Raw genomic sequence first — 19534 nt, 5'->3', positions numbered from 1 at the left:
AATCTTAAACTGAGATCACACATGGCACTCATTCTTAGGTGGCCTAAGATCCCACGGCAGTATTTTAAAAATCTATTTCTCCACCATCATTAGCTTACAAACGATGATCTGGCCTGAATACTGTTGCTTGTGGAAGATGTATGCATTATTGACTGCCAAATTCCCTGTATTACAATAGTACAAATCCAAAAGTGCTTTATTGGCTGTTAAGCACTTTTTGGATATTCTGAAGTTATGAAAAGTGCTATATAAATGCATGCAATTCATTCTTTACTCTTTCTGTTATGTGTGCAGTGCAGTACAAAGTGGATCGGTGCAGTTTAATCCTGGTTTTGAGGAGTGAGCATGGGCTTATGGTATAAACTTCAACACTACTTTTACTCAAAAGGTCATCATGGCTGGTGGGAGTAAAAAGGTCACCTTGGCGCAGTAGTGTAAGGCTAGCCCTGCAACAAATTGGGTAAATTAAATAATGATAGGAGATTTCTGGCAGTTTCTGTCCTGCTTCTGGCAGTGCTTGGTACAGAAGCTGTGTGCTTGAAATGAGAAAAGCTCTATTCCAAACACTAACGGGGTGGCATGGTGGGGCATAGTAGTTAGCACTGCTGCCTTGGTGCCATAGACACCTGGGTTCAATTCCTGGCTTGGGTCACTGTCTGTGCGGATGATTTCCCTGTGTTTGCGTGGGTTTCCTCCCACGGGCCGAAAGACATGCTGGTTAGGTACAGTGGCCATGCTAAATATCTCCCTCAGTGTACCCAAACAGGCACAGGAGTGTGGGGACCAGGGGATTTTCATAATAACTCAATTTCTTTGTTAATGTAAGCCTACTTGTGAACATAAGAACTTAAGAAATAGGAGCAGGAGTAGGCCATCTAGCCCTTCGAGCCTGCCCCGCCATTCAATAAGATCATGGCTGATCTGTCGTGGCTCAGTTCCACATTCCCGCCCTCTCCCCATAACCTTTAATTCCCTCTCTTATCAAAAACTAATAAATAAACTTTAACATTCCTCACCTTCATGGTATATAAATAGAGTGGGTGGAATGAAAGATTTGACAATGGGCTTGTTGCTTTCATAAATCACAAGGGCCAACGGCCCGTAGGATTAAGCTTTCAAATTAGTAACTGGAATTGGATTTACTTGCCAGTTACTGGATATATGCTGAATAATTTTTAAATGTAATCTCAGTCTAGAGCAATGAGTCAGAGGTAAGCAACAGTTGCTTGATTTCAATATTGCATTCCCTTTATGGTTGTTGATTGCTCACCACTTTGCAGTAAGGTGAAATGGTTTGCTTTGTTATTACAAAAATGATATTCTGCACCATGCTGATTATAATTAGGCACTATCTGACAATGCACATTGTGATCTTCGTTATATACTATATTCTCTTGTACAGATTTTCTATAAGTGTAGTACTCAGATTTCTGACTTTTCCTTCAAGTCTGTCTAAGCTGAAATGGGAATACCTTGGGAACTGCCAAAATTATAGAACAGAAGGACACCATTTAGTTTGGATCATGTTGCCCTCTGTCTTTGAGATTAACATGTTATAGGATCATATAATGGTTACAGCATATAAAGAAGCCAGTCAGCCCATGAATATGCTGGTTAGCTGAGAGAGCAATTCAGCTAGTTCCACCTCCCTGCCTTTTCCGCAGTCCCCATAATCTGTTCTTGACAATTATCCAATTCCCCTTTAAAAGTCATAATTCAATCTGTTCCACCACACTCCCAGGCAGTGCATTTCCAGATCCTAACCACTAGCATGACAAATTTGCAATAACATCCTAAGAAATAGGAGCAGATGTAAGCCATTTGGCCCAACATGCCTCTTCTGCCCTTCACTAAGATTATTGCTGATCTAATTGCGGCCTTATTTACTTCACTTTATTCCTTTCCTTACCCCCAGCTGCCCATAACCCTTAACTCTCCCCTTGATCAAAAATCTGCCAAACTCAGCTTTGAATATGTTCAATGAACTGGCTTACATTGCTCTTTTGGGAAAGAGAATTCTAAAGATAAATGAACTGAGAGAAGCAATTTTCCCCCCCTCCTCCTCCTCCTCCTCTCCATCTTAAATGAGAAACCATTTTATTTTTAAACTTGCCCACTCGTTCCAGATTCCCCAAAGAGGAGAACTATCCTCTCAGGATCTACCTGTCAAATCCCCTCAGAATGATGTCTCATTCTAAAAGCCAATGAATATAAGCCCAAACTGTCCAACATTTCCTCATTGGACAATGCTTCATCCCAGGAGTTGGCCTAGTGAATTTACCATGAACATTGTGCAAATTGGCTTCTGCATTTCCCAACTTTACAAGTCAGTGTTCAAGCAGTGGGAGACATTCAAGGAGGATATCAAGAGGATTTAAAACAAATATGTTCCCACAAAGAGAAAAGGGAAGTTGGGGGGGGGGGGGGGGGGGTTGCTGCTGACATCCAAACATAAAACCCCACTAATATCAACAGCATACAGCACAGGACGTGGCAATCCTTTGATAAAGAACCAAGAGCAGAAAGGTGTATTAAGTGCAGAAGTGAAATTTTGAAAACGATGCAGATTTAGGACTGAGCTGAGGAGGAACTTCTTCACACACAGGTTTGGGAATCTGTGGAATTCCTTGCCCAGTGAAGCAGTTGAGGTAACCTCATTGAATGTTTTTAAGGCAAGGATAGATAAATTTCTGAACAATGAAGGAATTAAGGATTACGGTGAGCAGGCGAGTAAGTAGAGCTGAGTCCACAAAAAGATCAGCCATGATCTGATTGAATGACGGAGCAGGCTCGAGGGGCCAGATGACCTACTCCTGCTCCTAGTTCTTATGTTCTTATGTCTACACATTCTCAAAGTTAGCAAGACAAGTAAATAAGTTTGTTAAGACACAGGATACTTTTCTTGCCTAACTGAGGCACAGTATGAGCAGGGTGACTATGCTACAACTGTAAAAAGCACTAAGGGTGGAAAGGATGCAGCAGGAACAGTAGTATTAGGAATACCACATGTCTAGGAGGTATCTATGTTCATGGCACTATAGTTAAGCCACGGCTAGAATAGTGCGTACCATCCTGGTCATTGCATTACAGAAATTATATAATCACACTAAAGTGCGCATAGAGGAAGTTTGCAAAGATATTGATAGGAATCAAAGATTTTGGTATGAAATGCTTGGACAGACCAGGGTTATTGCCTTTGGAACAGAGAACTGAGGGGAAACTTAATTGGTGTGTACAAAATTGAGGGGCATAGAGTAGATAGGAAGAACACTCTCCTTAGCAGAGAGATGAATAACCTGGAGCAATAGATTTACAGTAATTACCAGAAGAGAGGAATTGCAGAGAGATATTTTCACCCAAAGAATGATGTGTGGAAATTGCACTCTGAAAGGGTACTAGAGGCAAAAACTCTCGCTCTTAAACCCACATTGCATTGAAATCACTTGACGTGTGGTGACCTTGACAAATAACTTGCAAGTGGGGTTAGGCGCAATAACTCTCGTTTTCAGTAGCATTGACATCATGAGCCCAGTGACCTTTTCACACTGTAACTTCCTATGTTTCTAAAGGTGACACTTCACAGCTGATTAAGTCCTTTTCAAACTGTTTTGGGATGTCTGAAGCTGTGAAAATTAAAGTTACTGATTTCTTTTACCTTGAATTCCTAGCTGTGCTTTAGTGTCATTTGCTTCTGAATCTATTGATTTTGAGTGGTAACTAAAAATCAACATGGTTACTGAACCCAAAGCTGTGGGTGAAGCTTAGAATGTGTTTCATCTATTAGGAAGTCTTCAGATGGAGATTTGCAGAATAAATAAATTTATTGCAGTTTTCACAGCAACCTCATGGGATCTTACAATGTGCCTAGTATTCAAGATAATTACTACTCCATGGGGAAAGAGAACTACCTAACACCCATTCAATTCCTACCCTTGTGTACTTTAAACTGCTGCTGAACCCTCATTCTGCCTGGATATATTTTTATTATGGGCAATGCTTCCTTTTCTCAGATGTATTCGGCAGTTCCAGTTTGCCTCTTGCTTCATTGTGAATCATTTCTTTTAACCAGAAAGTTCCCAAGTATAAAATAAACAGATCACTGTATTGCAGGAGGGCCATAATCTTACCAAGCTAGAAAAATGTTATGGTCTCTTAATGTGCACACTTGAGAACACTGGGGTCTTTCCAAAATAATGAATATCAGTTGGTTTTCTTGTGAATTTGAACGCCATTAGCACAAAGTTTCTCCACCAGTTTCACATCTCGAGCAGCGAGATATTTAAAATACTTTCCTCATCTATTCGGGGGTGGGGGCTACAATGTCTCTTCATGCTTTTTTGATATTGATAAAGCAGCCATCACAAATGTCATGGAGACTTCAGATTAATGTGCTCTGATGACCCTATTTAAATCTGGGACTTATTACTGTACTTTTGCATGCTGCTACAAATATACAGTATGAGGAGTCATATTCAAACTAATACTTTATGGAATTCGTAGAGGTTTAAGTATTGCTGAAAAAAAATGCTGAAGCTTTTGGTCTTGCACTGCACTCATCAGGACAATTTGCAAGAATGCCAAATGCGAAAGGAACAACCATTTATACTTCATGAGAAGAGTGCTGATTGGTGGGACGTGGACTCAGGCTGAGGCATCACCATTGAGAATGCATTAATTAACTGACAGTTAACTGCTAAGCTAATATAAGGAAGTATAAATTGTTGTTTCCTTTTACATTTGGTGTTCTTGTGAATTTTCCTGATGAATGCAAGATGAAAAGCTTTGACACCATATTTCTTTTCACCCAATGATTTAGAAAGGCTTTAATGATAAGGCTTGGATTTTGCTGTGGTAATGATGCCAAAACTGCCATCACAGTGCTAAAACTGGCAGCAACTTTGGGTGTGCACATATGCACAGAATAACATGGAAATCCACAAGTTGCTGTCAATGAATTTATGCTGCACCTTAAGGTGTTCCTGAGCAGTTTCCATAGATTGCAAGTAAATTTGATGAAACCTTCCACTTTTCGACTCCTCTAAAACCCTCAAAAGGGTTGCATCGTTTTAGAAACATAGAACATTACAGCACAGTACAGGCCCTTCGGCCCTCAATGTTGTGCCGAACTATGTCCAATCCCAAGATCAAGCTATCCCACTCCCTATCATTCTGGTGTGCTCCATGTGCCTATTCAGTAACCACTTGAAAGTTCCTAAAGTGTCCCACTCCACTATCACAGCAGGCAGTGCATTCCACACCCCAACCACTCTCTGAGTAAAGAACCTACCTTGGACATCCCTCCTACATCTCCCACCATGAACCTTATAGTTATGCCCCCTTGTAACAGCTACATCCACCCGAGGAAATAGTCGCTGAACATCCACTCTATCTATCCCCCTCATAATCTTATAAACCTCTATTAAGTCACCTCTCATCCTCCTCCACTCTAAAGAGAAAAGCCCCAGCACCCTCAACCTTTCCTCATAAGACCTACCCTCCAAACCAGGCAGCATCCTGGTAAATCTCCTCTGCACTCTCTCCAATGCTTCCACATCCTTCTTATAGTGAGGTGATCAGAACTGAACGCACTATTCCAAATGTGGTCTCACCAAGGTCCTATATAGTTGCAACATAACCCCACAGCTCTTAAACTCAAACCCCTACCATGAGTCCAAAGGAAGAAAGTGTCGAACAAAGAACAACCCAGCACGGGAAACAGGCCCTTCGGCCCAACGAGCCCGCGCCGCCGCATCACCCTACACCTATTCTACCCTGCGTGTCTACGAATGGAACCCCTAACTTAGCCAGATTCAGGGGAGAATAGTGTCAATTTGGTAAAACCAGTCAGCCTAAGAGCACATCTTTGGGGTGTGGGAGGAAACCGGAGCGCCCGGAGGAAACCCACGCAGCCACAGGGAGAATGCACAAACTCCCACAGACACAGGCCCAAATCCATGTATCTGCACAGCTAGCCGTGCTAGTCACCGAGCTGTTGCGGCGCCTGTCTACCGGTCCAGGATCAAGCACACACACCGACACGAAGTACTAGGCCACTCCCGGAACCTCCAAGAGCAGCCCACGCACGACCCACCGTGTGCATGCCCCTCGTTTGACACGAGGTGGACCTCCACCTGCGGAATAAAAAGACAAAAACGTTAATCTTACAAGTCTGCTTTTCTGGTGTCTCCCGAGGTTCTAACCTTATTTAATAGCCCCTACCATAACCCTCCATCCTCGTTTCACTTGTGTCTATCTAACTGAACCTTAAACGAGTCCAATGTTCCTGCCTCCACCACCCTACTCGGTGGCGCGTTCCATACCCCCACAACTCTCTGCGTAACGAACCTTCCTCTCACTTCCAAATTATACCTCTCCTGTCATTGATGTATCTAGTGTATAGCATCGTTTGAAGGTCCTGAGCGGTGAAGAAGTCTTATTCAAACCTGTGCATGAAGATGTTGGCATATTGAGGTGCGAATTTGGTCCCCATGGCTGTTCCATGTGTCTGGATGAAGAACTGGTTGCTGAAGGTGAAGATGTTGTGGTCCAGGATGAAGTGGATGAGTTGTAAAATCTGGAGACTGGCAGTTGTCGGCATTGAGTACTGAGGCAGTTTCAGCAATGCCATCATCATAGGGGATGCTGGTGTAGAGTACCAAGTCCATTGTGATGAGGAGTGCTCCTGGTTCAACTGCTCCATGTGTGCTGAGTTTCCGTAGGAAGTCCGTAGTGTCGCGACAAAAGCTGGGGGTTCTTTGTACAATGGGTTTCAGGATGCCCTTGATGTAGCCAGAGAGGTTCTCGCACGGGGTCCCACTGCCCGATATGATGGGACAGAACCATGGCAGCTTTACCCTTAGATTTGTTGTAGGTAAAAGGACACCTCTGAGACTGTTAGTGAGTCAAAGTGCAGTAGTTTTATTACAAAATCTTTTGGGAGAGATCTGACACGTAACAGCAGTTTTCCAGGCTTCTCACTGAACATAAATAAGTGTGGATATTTATACATCATAGCTTCCAATACCAGTCATGATGCAAACTCTGGTATCAGTCAGGACCCGCAACGCTTCTGACTCCAGTCACGGTGTAGCCTCCGGCTTCAGCCAGGACCAGCAGTTCGTCTGGCAGCTTCCGTCAGGATGTAGCCATCGGTACGGTCACGACCCGCAGCTTCTCCATTGAAGTAAGTTGTGTGATTGCGGCTTCCCAGCAGGAGTCCTTCTGTCAAATAGCTGTTATTGCACTCTACCATCTGCAGCTGTTTAACTATGTTTAGCTAGTACAAACAGGTAAGGTTTGTAATGTCTGTAAAGTAACATTCACGTTTAACTATCTGTCTTTATAGAAATGAAAGACAGGAACCAGTAAGGAAAATGTGAATCAATCGTTTTGATTGCCAGGAACAGCATAAGCCTGGAGAGATCAGCTACGAGGAAGGGTTATGTTTGTGATAGATACAAAATGCATTAAATTCATTAATACTTTCCCTTCTTCAGACTTGAAGAGATTGTTAAAAAGATTAGGGGGAGGTGAGGAAAATGTTTTTCACCCAGAGGGTTGTGGGGGTCGGGAGTTCAGTGTCTGAAAGAGTAGGAAAAAGTGTTTGGAAAGGCACATGACACGCTGTAACCAACAGGGAAATGGAGCAAGTGCTGGAAGTGGGATTAGTCTGGGTGGTTCAGATATCCAATCAGCACAGACACGATGGGCAAGTGGCCTCTTTCAGAGTCATAAACTTCCTCTTGTCCCATGATTCTCTCTGATTCACTGACACATGCTTACACTTCCTGTGTGTGTGTGTGTGTGTCTCTCTCTCTCTCTCTCTCTGACTCTCTCATACTCACTCCAATCAGGCTGGTACTTACATGCCATCTTGTGTTATCCTCGTGTAACTCCAGTTGGCACTGCATCTGAATGACCTTCCTAGTCTCCTGTTTTGAATGAGATTTAACTAGGTATCTAAAGGTGTACTGACTTCTTAGTTACTGCTAAACTGTCCTTACTGGATCTGAAAGAATTTATTTGTAAAATGTCAAAATTCTCCAAAATTAAAAAATCTGCATTTTTAAAAATATATTTTTCTTTTTTGCAAGTTTATTTATCTTTGGAGAAAGAATTTCTTCTCTCAGAGGTCATTTAATGTTTGGAATTATTGCCACAAGAGAGCAGGGGGAGGCTGGGTCATTGAATATATTCAAGGCTGAGTTGTGTTTTTGATCTACAAGGGAGTCGATGATGGAGCTGATTAATTATGGATGGCGGGCGGAGTGGTGGAGCTGAGGTGATAATTGGGTCGGACATGATCTGATAGAATGGCAATATAGGCTGAAGAGGCCAAATGGCCTCTTCCTCCTATTTTCTGTGTAACACAAGTTAAAATCAGCTAATCAAAAACTTAAATTAAAAGCAAAGGGTTTCAGTGATTTTTGAATGATTTTCTATGTACGAGTACATTAATATGATTTGCAGTTCCTGGCATTATAGTGACTGATTGCAAAGAGAACCCCTCGATCTGCTGCCAGAACTAATTTGCCATCAAGAGAGGGGAAACACACCCCCAGAGATGGTTAGATCATTGTGGACAGCTTTCTTCAAAATCAACAGCAACTATCCTTCCCTCGCCCTGACCTGCAAAGTCTGGCCCACAGGTCTTCACCCTGGAGTTCTATGGCTCAGAACCATTCCTTGAGAGACATTTGGAAGATTAATTTCCCATTAATCTATCAACATTGCACAATTGTAAGCTAATTGAACATTTCCAATGTTTATCATTAATCCAAATGGAAATTTTAACCAAGGAATTTAGCAGTTCTGTTGTTTTTATTGATAACTGTTTGTAATGTAAGGTCGGTTTTCAGTATTTTGTAGTTGCAGATATCAGTATTAATGCTACATATCCATCCTTCAGGTGTACCTGGTTCAATGCCATCAGCAGCATGGGAAGGGAACTTGCGTGCCGTAAAATGGAGTGATGACAAAAACCATGATGGTTGCCACGGTAATTTGTTTAAATTTAAACTTTGATTCCTACTGTACACTGACTATTTGGGTAAATTTTTCAATTTTGTTCTCATTCTGTATTGTTAGTAATATCACTCCTCAATACTGAAGTGTAACCACATCTGTTGATTGTATTGAAACACTATCTCCCTTCTTTGATATTTTTTCCTGTTGGCTATGTTATAGAGGTGAAAGATGTCTTTTCTTTTGGATTGATTTGCACGTGACACAAACCTTCTGCTTTCCTCCAGCTGCCTTTTATTATGAGACATATACAAAGCAGTAGGGTGAGCACTTGTATCGAGAACTGTGTCAGAGTGCCCAGTTATTGTGAGGAAGTACTTATGGAGGTTCTGATCAGACATGCAGGAACAATAGCCTAATAGTAATATCACTGGACAAGTCAGGGCACAGGCTAATACTCTGAAACCACAGATTCAACTTCCACCATAACGATAGTGGAATTTAAATTCAGTTAATAAATCTGCAAGTCCAGTCTTCACATTCGAGGATGGCCTCCATTGTATTGTGCGGCACTACCACAGTACAATGTTGTTAGCAATTCTTGAGAGTATGAAAATAGATAAGACCCCTGGGCCAGATGGGATTTATCCTAGGATTCTCTGGGAGGCTAGGGAGGAGATTGCAGAGCCTTTGGCTTTGATCTTCATGTCGTCATTGGCTACAGGTATAGTGCCGGAAGACTGGGGGATAGCAAATGTTGTCCCCTTGTTCAAGAAGGGGAGTAGAGACCATCCTGGGAATTATAGACCAGTGAGCCTTACTTCTGTTGTGGGCAAAGTTTTGGAAAGAATTATAAGAGGATTTATAATCATCTAGAGAGAAATAAATTGATTAGGGGTAGTCAACACAGTTTTGTGAAGGATAAGGCGTGCCTCACAAACCTTTATCGAGTTCTTTGAGAAGGTGACCAAAGAGGTGGATAAGGGTAAGGCAGTTGACGTGGTGTATATGGATTTTAGCAAAGCGTTTAAGGTTCCCCATGGTAGGCTACTGCAGAAAATGCAGATGCATGGGATTGAGGGTGATTTAGCAGTTTGAATCAGGAATTGGCTAGCTGATAGAAGACAGAGGGTGGTGGTTGATGGGAAATATTCAACCTGGAGTTCAGTTACTAGTGGTGTGCCTCAGGGATCTGTTTTGGGGCCACTGCTGTTTGTCATTTTTACAAATGACCTAGATGAGGGCGTAGAAGGATGGGTTAGTAAATTTGCTGACAACACCAAAGTCGGAGGAGTTGTAGACAGCAAGGATGGATGTTAGTTTATAGAGGGACATAGATAAGCTGCAGAGCTGGGCTGAGAGGTGGCAAATGGAGTTTTAATGCGGAAAAGTGTGAGGTGATTCACTTTGGTAAGAGTAACAGGAATACAGAATATAGGACTAATGGAAGGACTTTTGGTAGTATCGATGAGCAAAGAGATCTCGGTGTACATGTGCATAGATCCCTGAAAGTTGGCACCCAGGTTGATAAGGTGGTTCAGAAGGCGTAAGGTGTGTTAGCTTTTATTGGTAGAGGGATTGAATTTTGGAGCCGTGAGATCATGTTGCAACTGTACAAAACTCTGCTGCGGCCGCACTTGGAGTATTGCGTACAGTTCTGGTAGCCGCAATATAAGAAAGATGTGGAGGCATTGGAAAGGGTGCAGAGGAGGTTTACCAGGATGTTGCCTGGTATAGTGGGAAGGTCTTATGAGGAAAGGCTGAGGGACTTGAGGTTATTTTCATTAAAGAGAAGGTTAAGAAGTGACCTAATTTGAGGCATACAAGATGATCAGAGGGTTAGATAGGGTGGACAGTGAGAGCCTTTTTCCTCGGATGGTGATGGCTAACACAAGGGGACATAGCTTTAAATTAAGGGGTGGTATTAATAGGACGGATGTCAGAGGTAGGTTCTTTAGTCGGAGGGTAGTAAGGGCGTGGAATGCCCTGCCTGCAGCAGTTGTGGACTCGCCAACTTTAAGGACGTTCAGATGGTCAGTGGATAGGCATATGGATAACATTGGAATAGTTTAGGTTAGAGGGTCATTAGATTGGTTCCACATCGAGGGCTGAAGGGCCTGTACTGCGCTGTAATGTTCTACGTTCTAGTACCAAATTGGATAGATATCGAACAAATCTAGCAACTCCACACTGGACATCTATGAGGCTATGTAGCCATTAGCAGCAGACTTGTATTCAACCAAAACCTATAACCTTATGGCCTGGCATATTCCCCATTGTGACCCTTCGACAGTGTTGTCAAGCCACACTTGCTCAGTAATCACCTGCTCGCTGATGTTCAGTTGGGATGTGCTGGAGCCGCTTAGCTCCTGACCTCGTGGACAAAGTGGAAGAAGAGCTGACCTCAAAGTGAGCTCAGAATAATTTCGCTTGACATCAAGGCAGCATTTGACTGAGGATAGCAGCAAGGAATCCTAGCAAAACTGGAGTCAGTGGGAATCGGGAAAATCTCTCTGTTGATGGAGTCATACCTAGCACAAAGAAAGATGGTTATGGTTGTTGGAGGTCAAGCATCTTAGTCTCAGGGCATCAGCTTAGAATACCTGCAATGCAGAAGGAGGCCATTTGGCTCATCAAGCCTGCACTGACAACAATCCCACCCAGGCTCCATCCCCGCAACCCCACACATTTGCCTTACTCATCTTTCTGACATCCCCCTAACATTAAGGAGCAATTTAGCATGGCAATCAACCTAACCCGCACATTTTTGGCACAACCTAGGCACAACCATCTTTTGCTACTTCATCAATGATCTTCTCTCCGTCATAAGGTCAGAAGTGGGGATGTCCGCTGATGACTATACAGTGGCAGCACTGTGTGCCATCCACAAGATGCACTGCAGCAACTCAACAAACCTCCTTCAATAGCGCCTTCCAAACATGTGATCTCTACTGCCTGAAGGACAAGGGCAGCATACATATGGGAACACCATCACTTTCAAGTTCCCCCTCCAAGCCACACACCATCCTGACTTAGAACTATATTACCTGCCCTTCACTGTGGCAGGTCAAAGTCCAGGAACTCCCATTCTAACAGCACTGTGGACTACAGCAGTTCAAGAAAGCAGCTCACAGCAACTTTCTCAAAGACAGATGGGGATGGGCATTAAATGCTGGCAAACCCCATGAATGAATCAATTTTTAAAAAATTCATGTTATGTGCCTATATATTTGTTTTTCGTACTTCTGCTGGCATTTAATTATTAGTTAGGCTGTTTATCATTAACATCAGCTTAGATTTCTTTATGCAATAGTAATTCAATATATAATTAATATTTACAATCACATCTCTTAAGACATATGAGCACCAGGAGGCCATTCAGTCTGCTCTGCCATTCAAAGAGATCGTCACTGCTCTGATTTGATAATCCTCAACCCCACTTTCCTGTCTTATCCCTGTAACCCTTGGTTCCCTTACTGATTAAATGTCTGTTGATCTCAGCCTTGAACATACTTAATGACCCACTCTCTACTGGACAAGTAAAGAATGCAGTAAAGAATTCCATGGATTCACAATCCTCAGAAGAAATTCTTCCTCATCTGTCTTAAACAGGAGAGCCCTTGCTCTGAGATTATGCCCTCTGGTTTTGACTCTCCCAAAGAAGAAACAACCTCTCACCATCTACCCTGGCATGTCCCCTTAGAATCCTATATGTCTCAAAATTGTGTCTCATTCTTCTAAACTTCAATGAGTACAGTCTGACCTACTCAATCTCTCCTCAAAAGAAAACCTCTCCATTCCTGAGTGTTAGGGAATTCACTGGGGCCTCCAATCTGGAGGGTCCTGCATGTAGCCAAATCCAGTTAAATACAAAGACTTGTGAGAGACAGTATGTGGTTGAAGACATTCTTTATTTGACAAGTACATATTGGGAGAGAGATGCAGGATGGATTCCAGCTTCTCTCTGAAACAACATCACACGAACACTTCTGATATCCTATTTTCAAACATTCATATTCCCTGTCATCCAAACTGGATGATCCAATTACATTAATACACTATTTACCCTGGCCAATAGCATTCTATCCCTTAGCCTAATTAGATACTCATTAGACTTGGAAATCTTTCCCACTGTTGCCTAGCAACCTTACCTATGCAGTCTGACAAGTTCAAGGTTTCCCCTTATCACTTGTAAACTGTGGGAACTGAAAGTCCTTCCGCCTAGCTAGCTATAATTTATCATCACAGTCCCCACAGGGAGGCCAAGAGTCAGGAGCAGAATTCTTCTATTCATTTAAATTCACAATTAAATCCTTCTCTTCATATCACTATCTTAGTACCTTCCAGCTGCAAGGACTTTCTTTCACTGATCAGGTTCCATACTTCATTGTTCTAGCAAATGTAGCTTGTCTGGTTCTGCTTTTTCCCATTATGCTTTTAGGACAGGCCGCCCTTAGGTAAAGTTTACAAGACATTCAAAACTTTTAAAATGACAATATTTGTTAACAATTCACTACTATTGAATTGTAAACAATACCCTTGTATAATATAATACCTTCGATATAAGGCACATCATGGTCCCTATTTTAAATTAGCCTACTTTGGTTTAAAAGCCCCTTAATAAGCAGGGGTTTCAACATTCCCTGTTACATGGGTCAACCTGGTGAACCCTTTCTAGATTGCCTCCAAAGCCAGTACATCTTTCCTTAGATACGGGGACCAGAACTGTTTGCAGTATTCCAGGTGTAGTCTAGCTAGTACCTTGAATGGTTTTAGCATCTCCCTATTTTTATATTCCACCCCCTTTGAACAAAAGACCAATATTCCATTTGCCTTCCCTATTACCTGCTGAACTTGCATGCTAGCTTTTGGTGATTTATGTAAGTGAATCCCTAAATTCCTGTGTGCTCCAGGTATTTGCAGTCTTTCTCCATTTAAATAATCAGCTTCTTTATTCTTCCTATGTCACATTTTCATACGGTATATTCCATCTGCCAAATTTTTGCCCACTCATTTAACCTGTCTAAATCTCTCTGTAGACTTTTCGTGTCATCCTCACCTGCCTATTTTTTGTCATCCGCAAACTTGGCAACAATACATTCACTTCCCTTGTCTAAGTCATCAATATGTATTGTAAATAATCTAATGAGGGTGTCTTGAGAATTTGGACTTGTTACAGTTTTCAATTCTCTTTCTCCTAGGCTCAATACTCGCTACAAATAGGCAAGTTTTATACATTTCTCTTACTCCCTCTACATGACTGTCCATATAATTCTACATTATGTAATCATTATAAAGATTAAAATAAAATTCCAACAAAGGAAATTCAACTAACATCCTTTATCAATAACTATTTTACTTCTGTAACAAGCTCTTAATTTATTAAACTACTAACTTAGCCATTATAACTCCTTACTTTATCACCAATTTTTGTTTTTGTGTCATTTAATTACCCATTTAATTATAAACCTGTCCTTGTTTCTGTGTTGTTGGTGCCAATAAAAAAAGTAAACATAAATTTGCAGATCTAACTGTTTTCCCATCCTGTTAATAACCAATTAATGGCAAATCTTTAAGTCTTCCTGCTTAAGCATGAAGCTGACTAATGCTGGAGAGTCAGCCCAAGCCCTAGTGCTATTTTAAACTTGCATATACCTCCCTGCTTAACAAGCCGAGACTAAAGATAATTATAGAATCCCTACAGTGCAGAAGGAGACCGCTTGGCCCATCGAACAATCCCACCCAGGCCCTATCCCTGTAACCCCATGTATTTACCCTGCTAATCCCCCAGCACTAAGTGCAATTCAGTATGGCCAATCAGCACATCTTTGGAGTTGGGGAGGAAACCGGAGCACCTGTAGAAAATTGACACAGATGGGCAGAACATGCAAGCTCTACACCATCAAGCTCTGTACTCCATAGGAATTGCGTAATAATTATAAAGAACTGATTTCTGGTGGCTGAGTAAATGATGAACCATTATGACTTCTGTTCTAGCAGCTACTGAAATATGAAGAGAGGAAATAGGGGGTTACAATGGGCATGAAAGAGTTTGAGAAAATGTGATGGTGTTTTCCATTGAGATTTCAGGGGCCCATTTCTAGGATTTGGCAAGGAGAGCATGACCCAAATCAAAATGTGTAAGAGTCAGATTAGCAGGGTTGTTGGAAGGAAAAGGGGGCACTTGACAATGGCAATGTTTGCACCATTGATGTGTCATTCATAGGTAATTAAAATAACCAAACTCACTAATAAACACAATTGAATGAGGATTTGTCTTTCATTTAAATTTAGTCTGCTAAAACCAGCGTTGGGAATTATAATTCCCAATCGGAATGACTGTGCACTTTCCTTGAAGCCACCTTTTATTTTTCAAAACAAAATATTGTTGGTTTTGCTGTAGGCGACACCAGCTTCCAACAATTCTAGTTCCCCAAGTGATTAAAGTTTCAGTAATTTGAGGTGTGTTCTTTTCTTCTCATCCCTGGGATCATTCACAAGGTTTCTTTAGTAATACTAGTAACTTGAGGCAAACTTGGCTGTTAAAACAGATCACAATTCCGTACGTGCAGGACCTTTATCATAGTATCTCTCAAGAATAGCTTTACTGTTTGGGATAGTGTTACCATTGTTGGGCCTTTTCATAGGATATCCCTCAGGGTCAGGAATCAAAATAATTATTCTTAAGGGCTACTTTTTTAAGGGACTATGTTTTGGTTTTCAGGGACCCCTTAAATCTAAAGGTTTGTTAGAAACACAAATTTGCAAACTCTTTCTATACCTCCGTTATAAGCCTCAGCATCAGGTACTTGAGTTCAATTCCAGCCTAGGGCATGTGGCGGTGTGGAGTTTGTACATTCTCCCTTTGTCTGCGTGGGTTTCCTCCAGGTGCTCTGGTTTCCTCCCAAAGTCCAAAGATGTGCAGCTAAGGTGGGGATGGGGGGGCTTGCATGGGTGCAGTGGTTTGAAAAGGGCTAGATGACTGGTGCAGTGGCTTCCAGGAATGGCTTGCAGTTCAAGGAGACGGTGGAGAAGTATTCTCGTGACTAGCACAAGATGGTTTCTCATCGAAGGCAGCACTGCAGAGTCCATACTGTGTGAGGAGCCATATTAATACCTGCCGAACATCCTTGATTGGAGCAGCAGCTGATATGGCTGCTGCTTGTTTCTGTTAGTGGGGCTTGGGATGGAATGTCAGCAGTCAGCTATAGAGCCTGCCCAGCAAACAAATGGTAGGGTAACCATGGCGACACCAGTAGGGTTGGGGGTTGACCACATATGCACCCACTCGGGGGTCATTGAACATAACATAAGAAATAGGAGCAGGAGTAGGCCATCTGGCCCTTCGAGCCTGCCCCGCCATTCAATAAGATCATGGCTGATCTGTCGTGGCTGTAACCCTTAATCCCGTCTCTTATCAAAAACCCATCAACCCTCTTAAAAATATTTAGCGAGGTAGCCTCCACCACTTCAACGGGCAGAGAATTCCAGAGATTCACCACCCTTTGAGTGAAGAAGTTCTTCCTCAACTCCATTCTAAACCGCCCCCCCTTTATCTTGAGGCTGTGCCCCTTAGTCCTACTGTCCTTTCTGAGCGGGAAGAGTCTCTCCACCTCTATCCTATCCATCCCATTCATCATCTTATACGTCTCAATGAGATCTCCCCTCATTCTTCTAAACTCTAACGAGTACAAGCCTAGTTTATTCAGCCTCTCGTCATAGCTCAACCCCCTCAACTCCAGCATCAGCCTAGTAAACCTCCTCTGCACTCCCTCCAAGGCCAAAATATCCTTGTGTAAGTACAGCGCCCAAAACTGCACATAGTACTCCAGCTGCGGCCTCACCAATGCCCTATACAGCCACAGCAAGACCTCCCTACTTTTATATTCAATCCCCCTCGCTATGAAGGCCAGCATCCCATTCGCCTTCCTGACCACCTGCTGCACCTGCAAGCTGGGTTTTTGCGACTCATGCACAAGGACCCCGAGGTCCCTCTGCACCGCCGCCTGCTGCAGTTTTTCTCCACGTAAGTAATAGTCCTTCCTACCATTATTCCTACCAAAGTGGACCACCTCGCACTTGCCAACATTAAATTCCATTTGCCAGTTCCTGGCCCATTCGCCCAGCCTATCTAGATCCTTCTGCAGACTCTCCACACCCTCCGCACAATTTGCCTTTCCACCAATCTTGGTGTCATCAGCAAATTTCGACACCATACACTCGGTTCCCTCCTCCAGATCATCTATATAAATGGTAAATAGCTGAGGCCCCAGCACCGACCCCTGAGGCACTCCACTAGTCACCAACCGCCAATCCGAATAGTACCCATTGACCCCCACTCTCTGCCTCCTATTTGACAACCAATCCTCTATCCACGCTAACACCCTACCCCCAACTCCATGTCCCCTGACCTTCTGCAATAACCTCTTGTGAGGTACCTTGTCAAACGCCTTCTGAAAATCAAGAAAGACCACATCCACCGGCTCTCCTCTATCCACCGCCCTAGACACATCCTCATAGAACTCAAGTAAATTTGTCAGACACGACTTCCCCTTAACAAAACCGTGCTGCGTCTGCTCTATCAAGCAATTCCCCTCAAGATGCCTCGCTATTTCCTCCTTGATGACGGATTCTAACATTTTACCTACAACAGACGTTAAACTAACCGGCCTATAATTCCCCGCCTTTTGCCTGGCACCCTTCTTAAACAACGGCGTAACATTAGCCGCTTTCCAATCTTCCGGCACTTCCCCGGAATCCAGCGACGTCTGGAAAATAACCACCAAGGCATCCACTATCACCTCCGCCATTTCTTTCAGAACCCTCAGATGCATTCCATCCGGTCCTGGGGACTTGTCCACAATCAGCCCCTCCAGTCTGTCGAGCACCACCTCTCTAGTAACAGCAATGTCATCGGGACCCTCCAGTCCTACCACCTTTCTATCTCTAACACCCGGCAAATTATTCACGTCCTCCTCCGTGAAGACCGAAACAAAAAAGTTATTCAAGACCTCAGCCATTTCCCCATCCCCTACCACTAAGTCCCCCTTCTCATCCTCTAAGGGTCCAACGTTCACCCTAGCCAGCCTCTTCCTTTTTATATACTTATAAAAACTCTTGCTATCCTTTTTTATATTAAGCGCTAGCCCAGCTTCATAGTTTCTCCTACCCTTCTTTATCAATTTCTTTGTCAATCTTTGTTGACATTTAAACCTCTCCCAATCCTCTTCTCGCCCACTACTCTTAGCTACTCTAAATGCCTCCGCTTTTAATTTAACACTTTCCTTCACCTCCTTCGTTATCCACGGCTGATTACCTCTCCTCCTACGGTCCTTTTTGACCATCGGAATAGATTTCTGCTGAGCACCAAGAAAGATCTCCTTAAAAATCCTCCACTGCTCCTCAGCAGACCTACCTTCCAACGCGCTCCCCCAGTCCACATTCGCCAATTCCTCTCTCATCCTACCGTACTCCCCTCTGTTCAAACAAAGGACGCGTGTCCGGGAACCCACTTTTGTCGTCCTCCATCTGCACCAGAAACTCATGCCAGCAGTGACCAATGAACGCAGGATCCCAGACTGGCACGAGCTCCCCTCAAATCACTGCACCCATTGCAAGCCCTGTATCCTGCACTATGGGCATGGCTGAAAGCCCCTCCACCTGTGAAATTAGTACTCTGCTTCTCACTCGCTTTTGTCACTGCTAACCCACTTATGTAGGTCAGCTGTAATTCTCACCTGCAAGACGTCTGACCAATGAGGTGGTTAACAAAAGTGAGGGGGGACAATTGCATGCCGCACTCGGTACTTATATTGAAATGCATGCTAAATGCGAGTTTCAACCATTTTCGGCACAAAGCTGTTCACGCCTGGAGAAGACGTCTGATAAGATCAGAACCTGCATGAAACCAGGCGCTTTGCTGAAATATTACCTTGCATACAATCTTACTACCTCACCTCACCAGACAATGGGTGGGATGAGGTCGTAAGAAAGTCCCTCCTGTCTCTGGAGGAACAGCAAGATTGGAAGAGAAGGAACCTCTAATTGGAGCTGGAGCAGCCAGTATGCAAGAGATAGAATCCGTTACTGGGGAGTAGCTTCTCCCAGATGCGGTGTCCCTTAATGTTCACTCGCTCTTCCATTTTCACCCTGCATGTTGTCACCCTCCCAAAAACACCAGCAGTTGTTGGCCCCAATCCATGGAGGAATTGTAATGTTAAGACAATATTTTACATTTGTGACCTTTGCTGAATTTTATACCCACATCTTTGTTTTCTTGCAGATTACTTGTGATGTTCCTCAGCTCCCCTCATTATTAAGAACCCTTACCTGAGTTTCTCTGTTACTGAACACTGTTGTAAGCAGGCCGCATGTCTTGTATGATTTGCAATGTACTTTGTCTAATATCTAGACAAAAGATGGCAAAATCTAGGCATTTTAAGAAGAAACCCTACTCCACGCTAACTACAGCAATGTACCATATTCCATTATATGATTCTGTTTTCTCAAACAAACAGGCTAATTTTTGCAATTAATTATCCCAAATTTTGGGATGTAAACCAAGTCTTGG

At 43.0% G+C, this 19534-nt stretch overlaps 1 protein-coding gene across 1 annotated transcript in view; it reads left to right on the top strand.

Moving 5' to 3' along the window:
* LOC145353422 (N-acetyllactosaminide beta-1,6-N-acetylglucosaminyl-transferase-like) overlaps window positions 1-19534 on the top strand; it is a 45167-nt gene that overhangs the window by 5450 nt on the left and 20183 nt on the right. Inside the window, exon 2 of the mRNA XM_080204179.1 lies at window positions 8909-8998. Coding sequence (XP_080060305.1) covers window positions 8909-8998 — 90 coding nt within the window. The remainder of the gene's footprint in view (window positions 1-8908; window positions 8999-19534) is intronic.

This window comes from Carcharhinus amblyrhynchos, chromosome 2, assembly GCF_965287045.1.
Source record: "Carcharhinus amblyrhynchos chromosome 2, sCarAmb.v2.hapA, whole genome shotgun sequence".
In the NCBI taxonomy this organism is placed as follows: Eukaryota; Metazoa; Chordata; class Chondrichthyes; order Carcharhiniformes; family Carcharhinidae; genus Carcharhinus; species Carcharhinus amblyrhynchos.
This window is presented reverse-complemented; position numbering and strand designations above follow the sequence as displayed.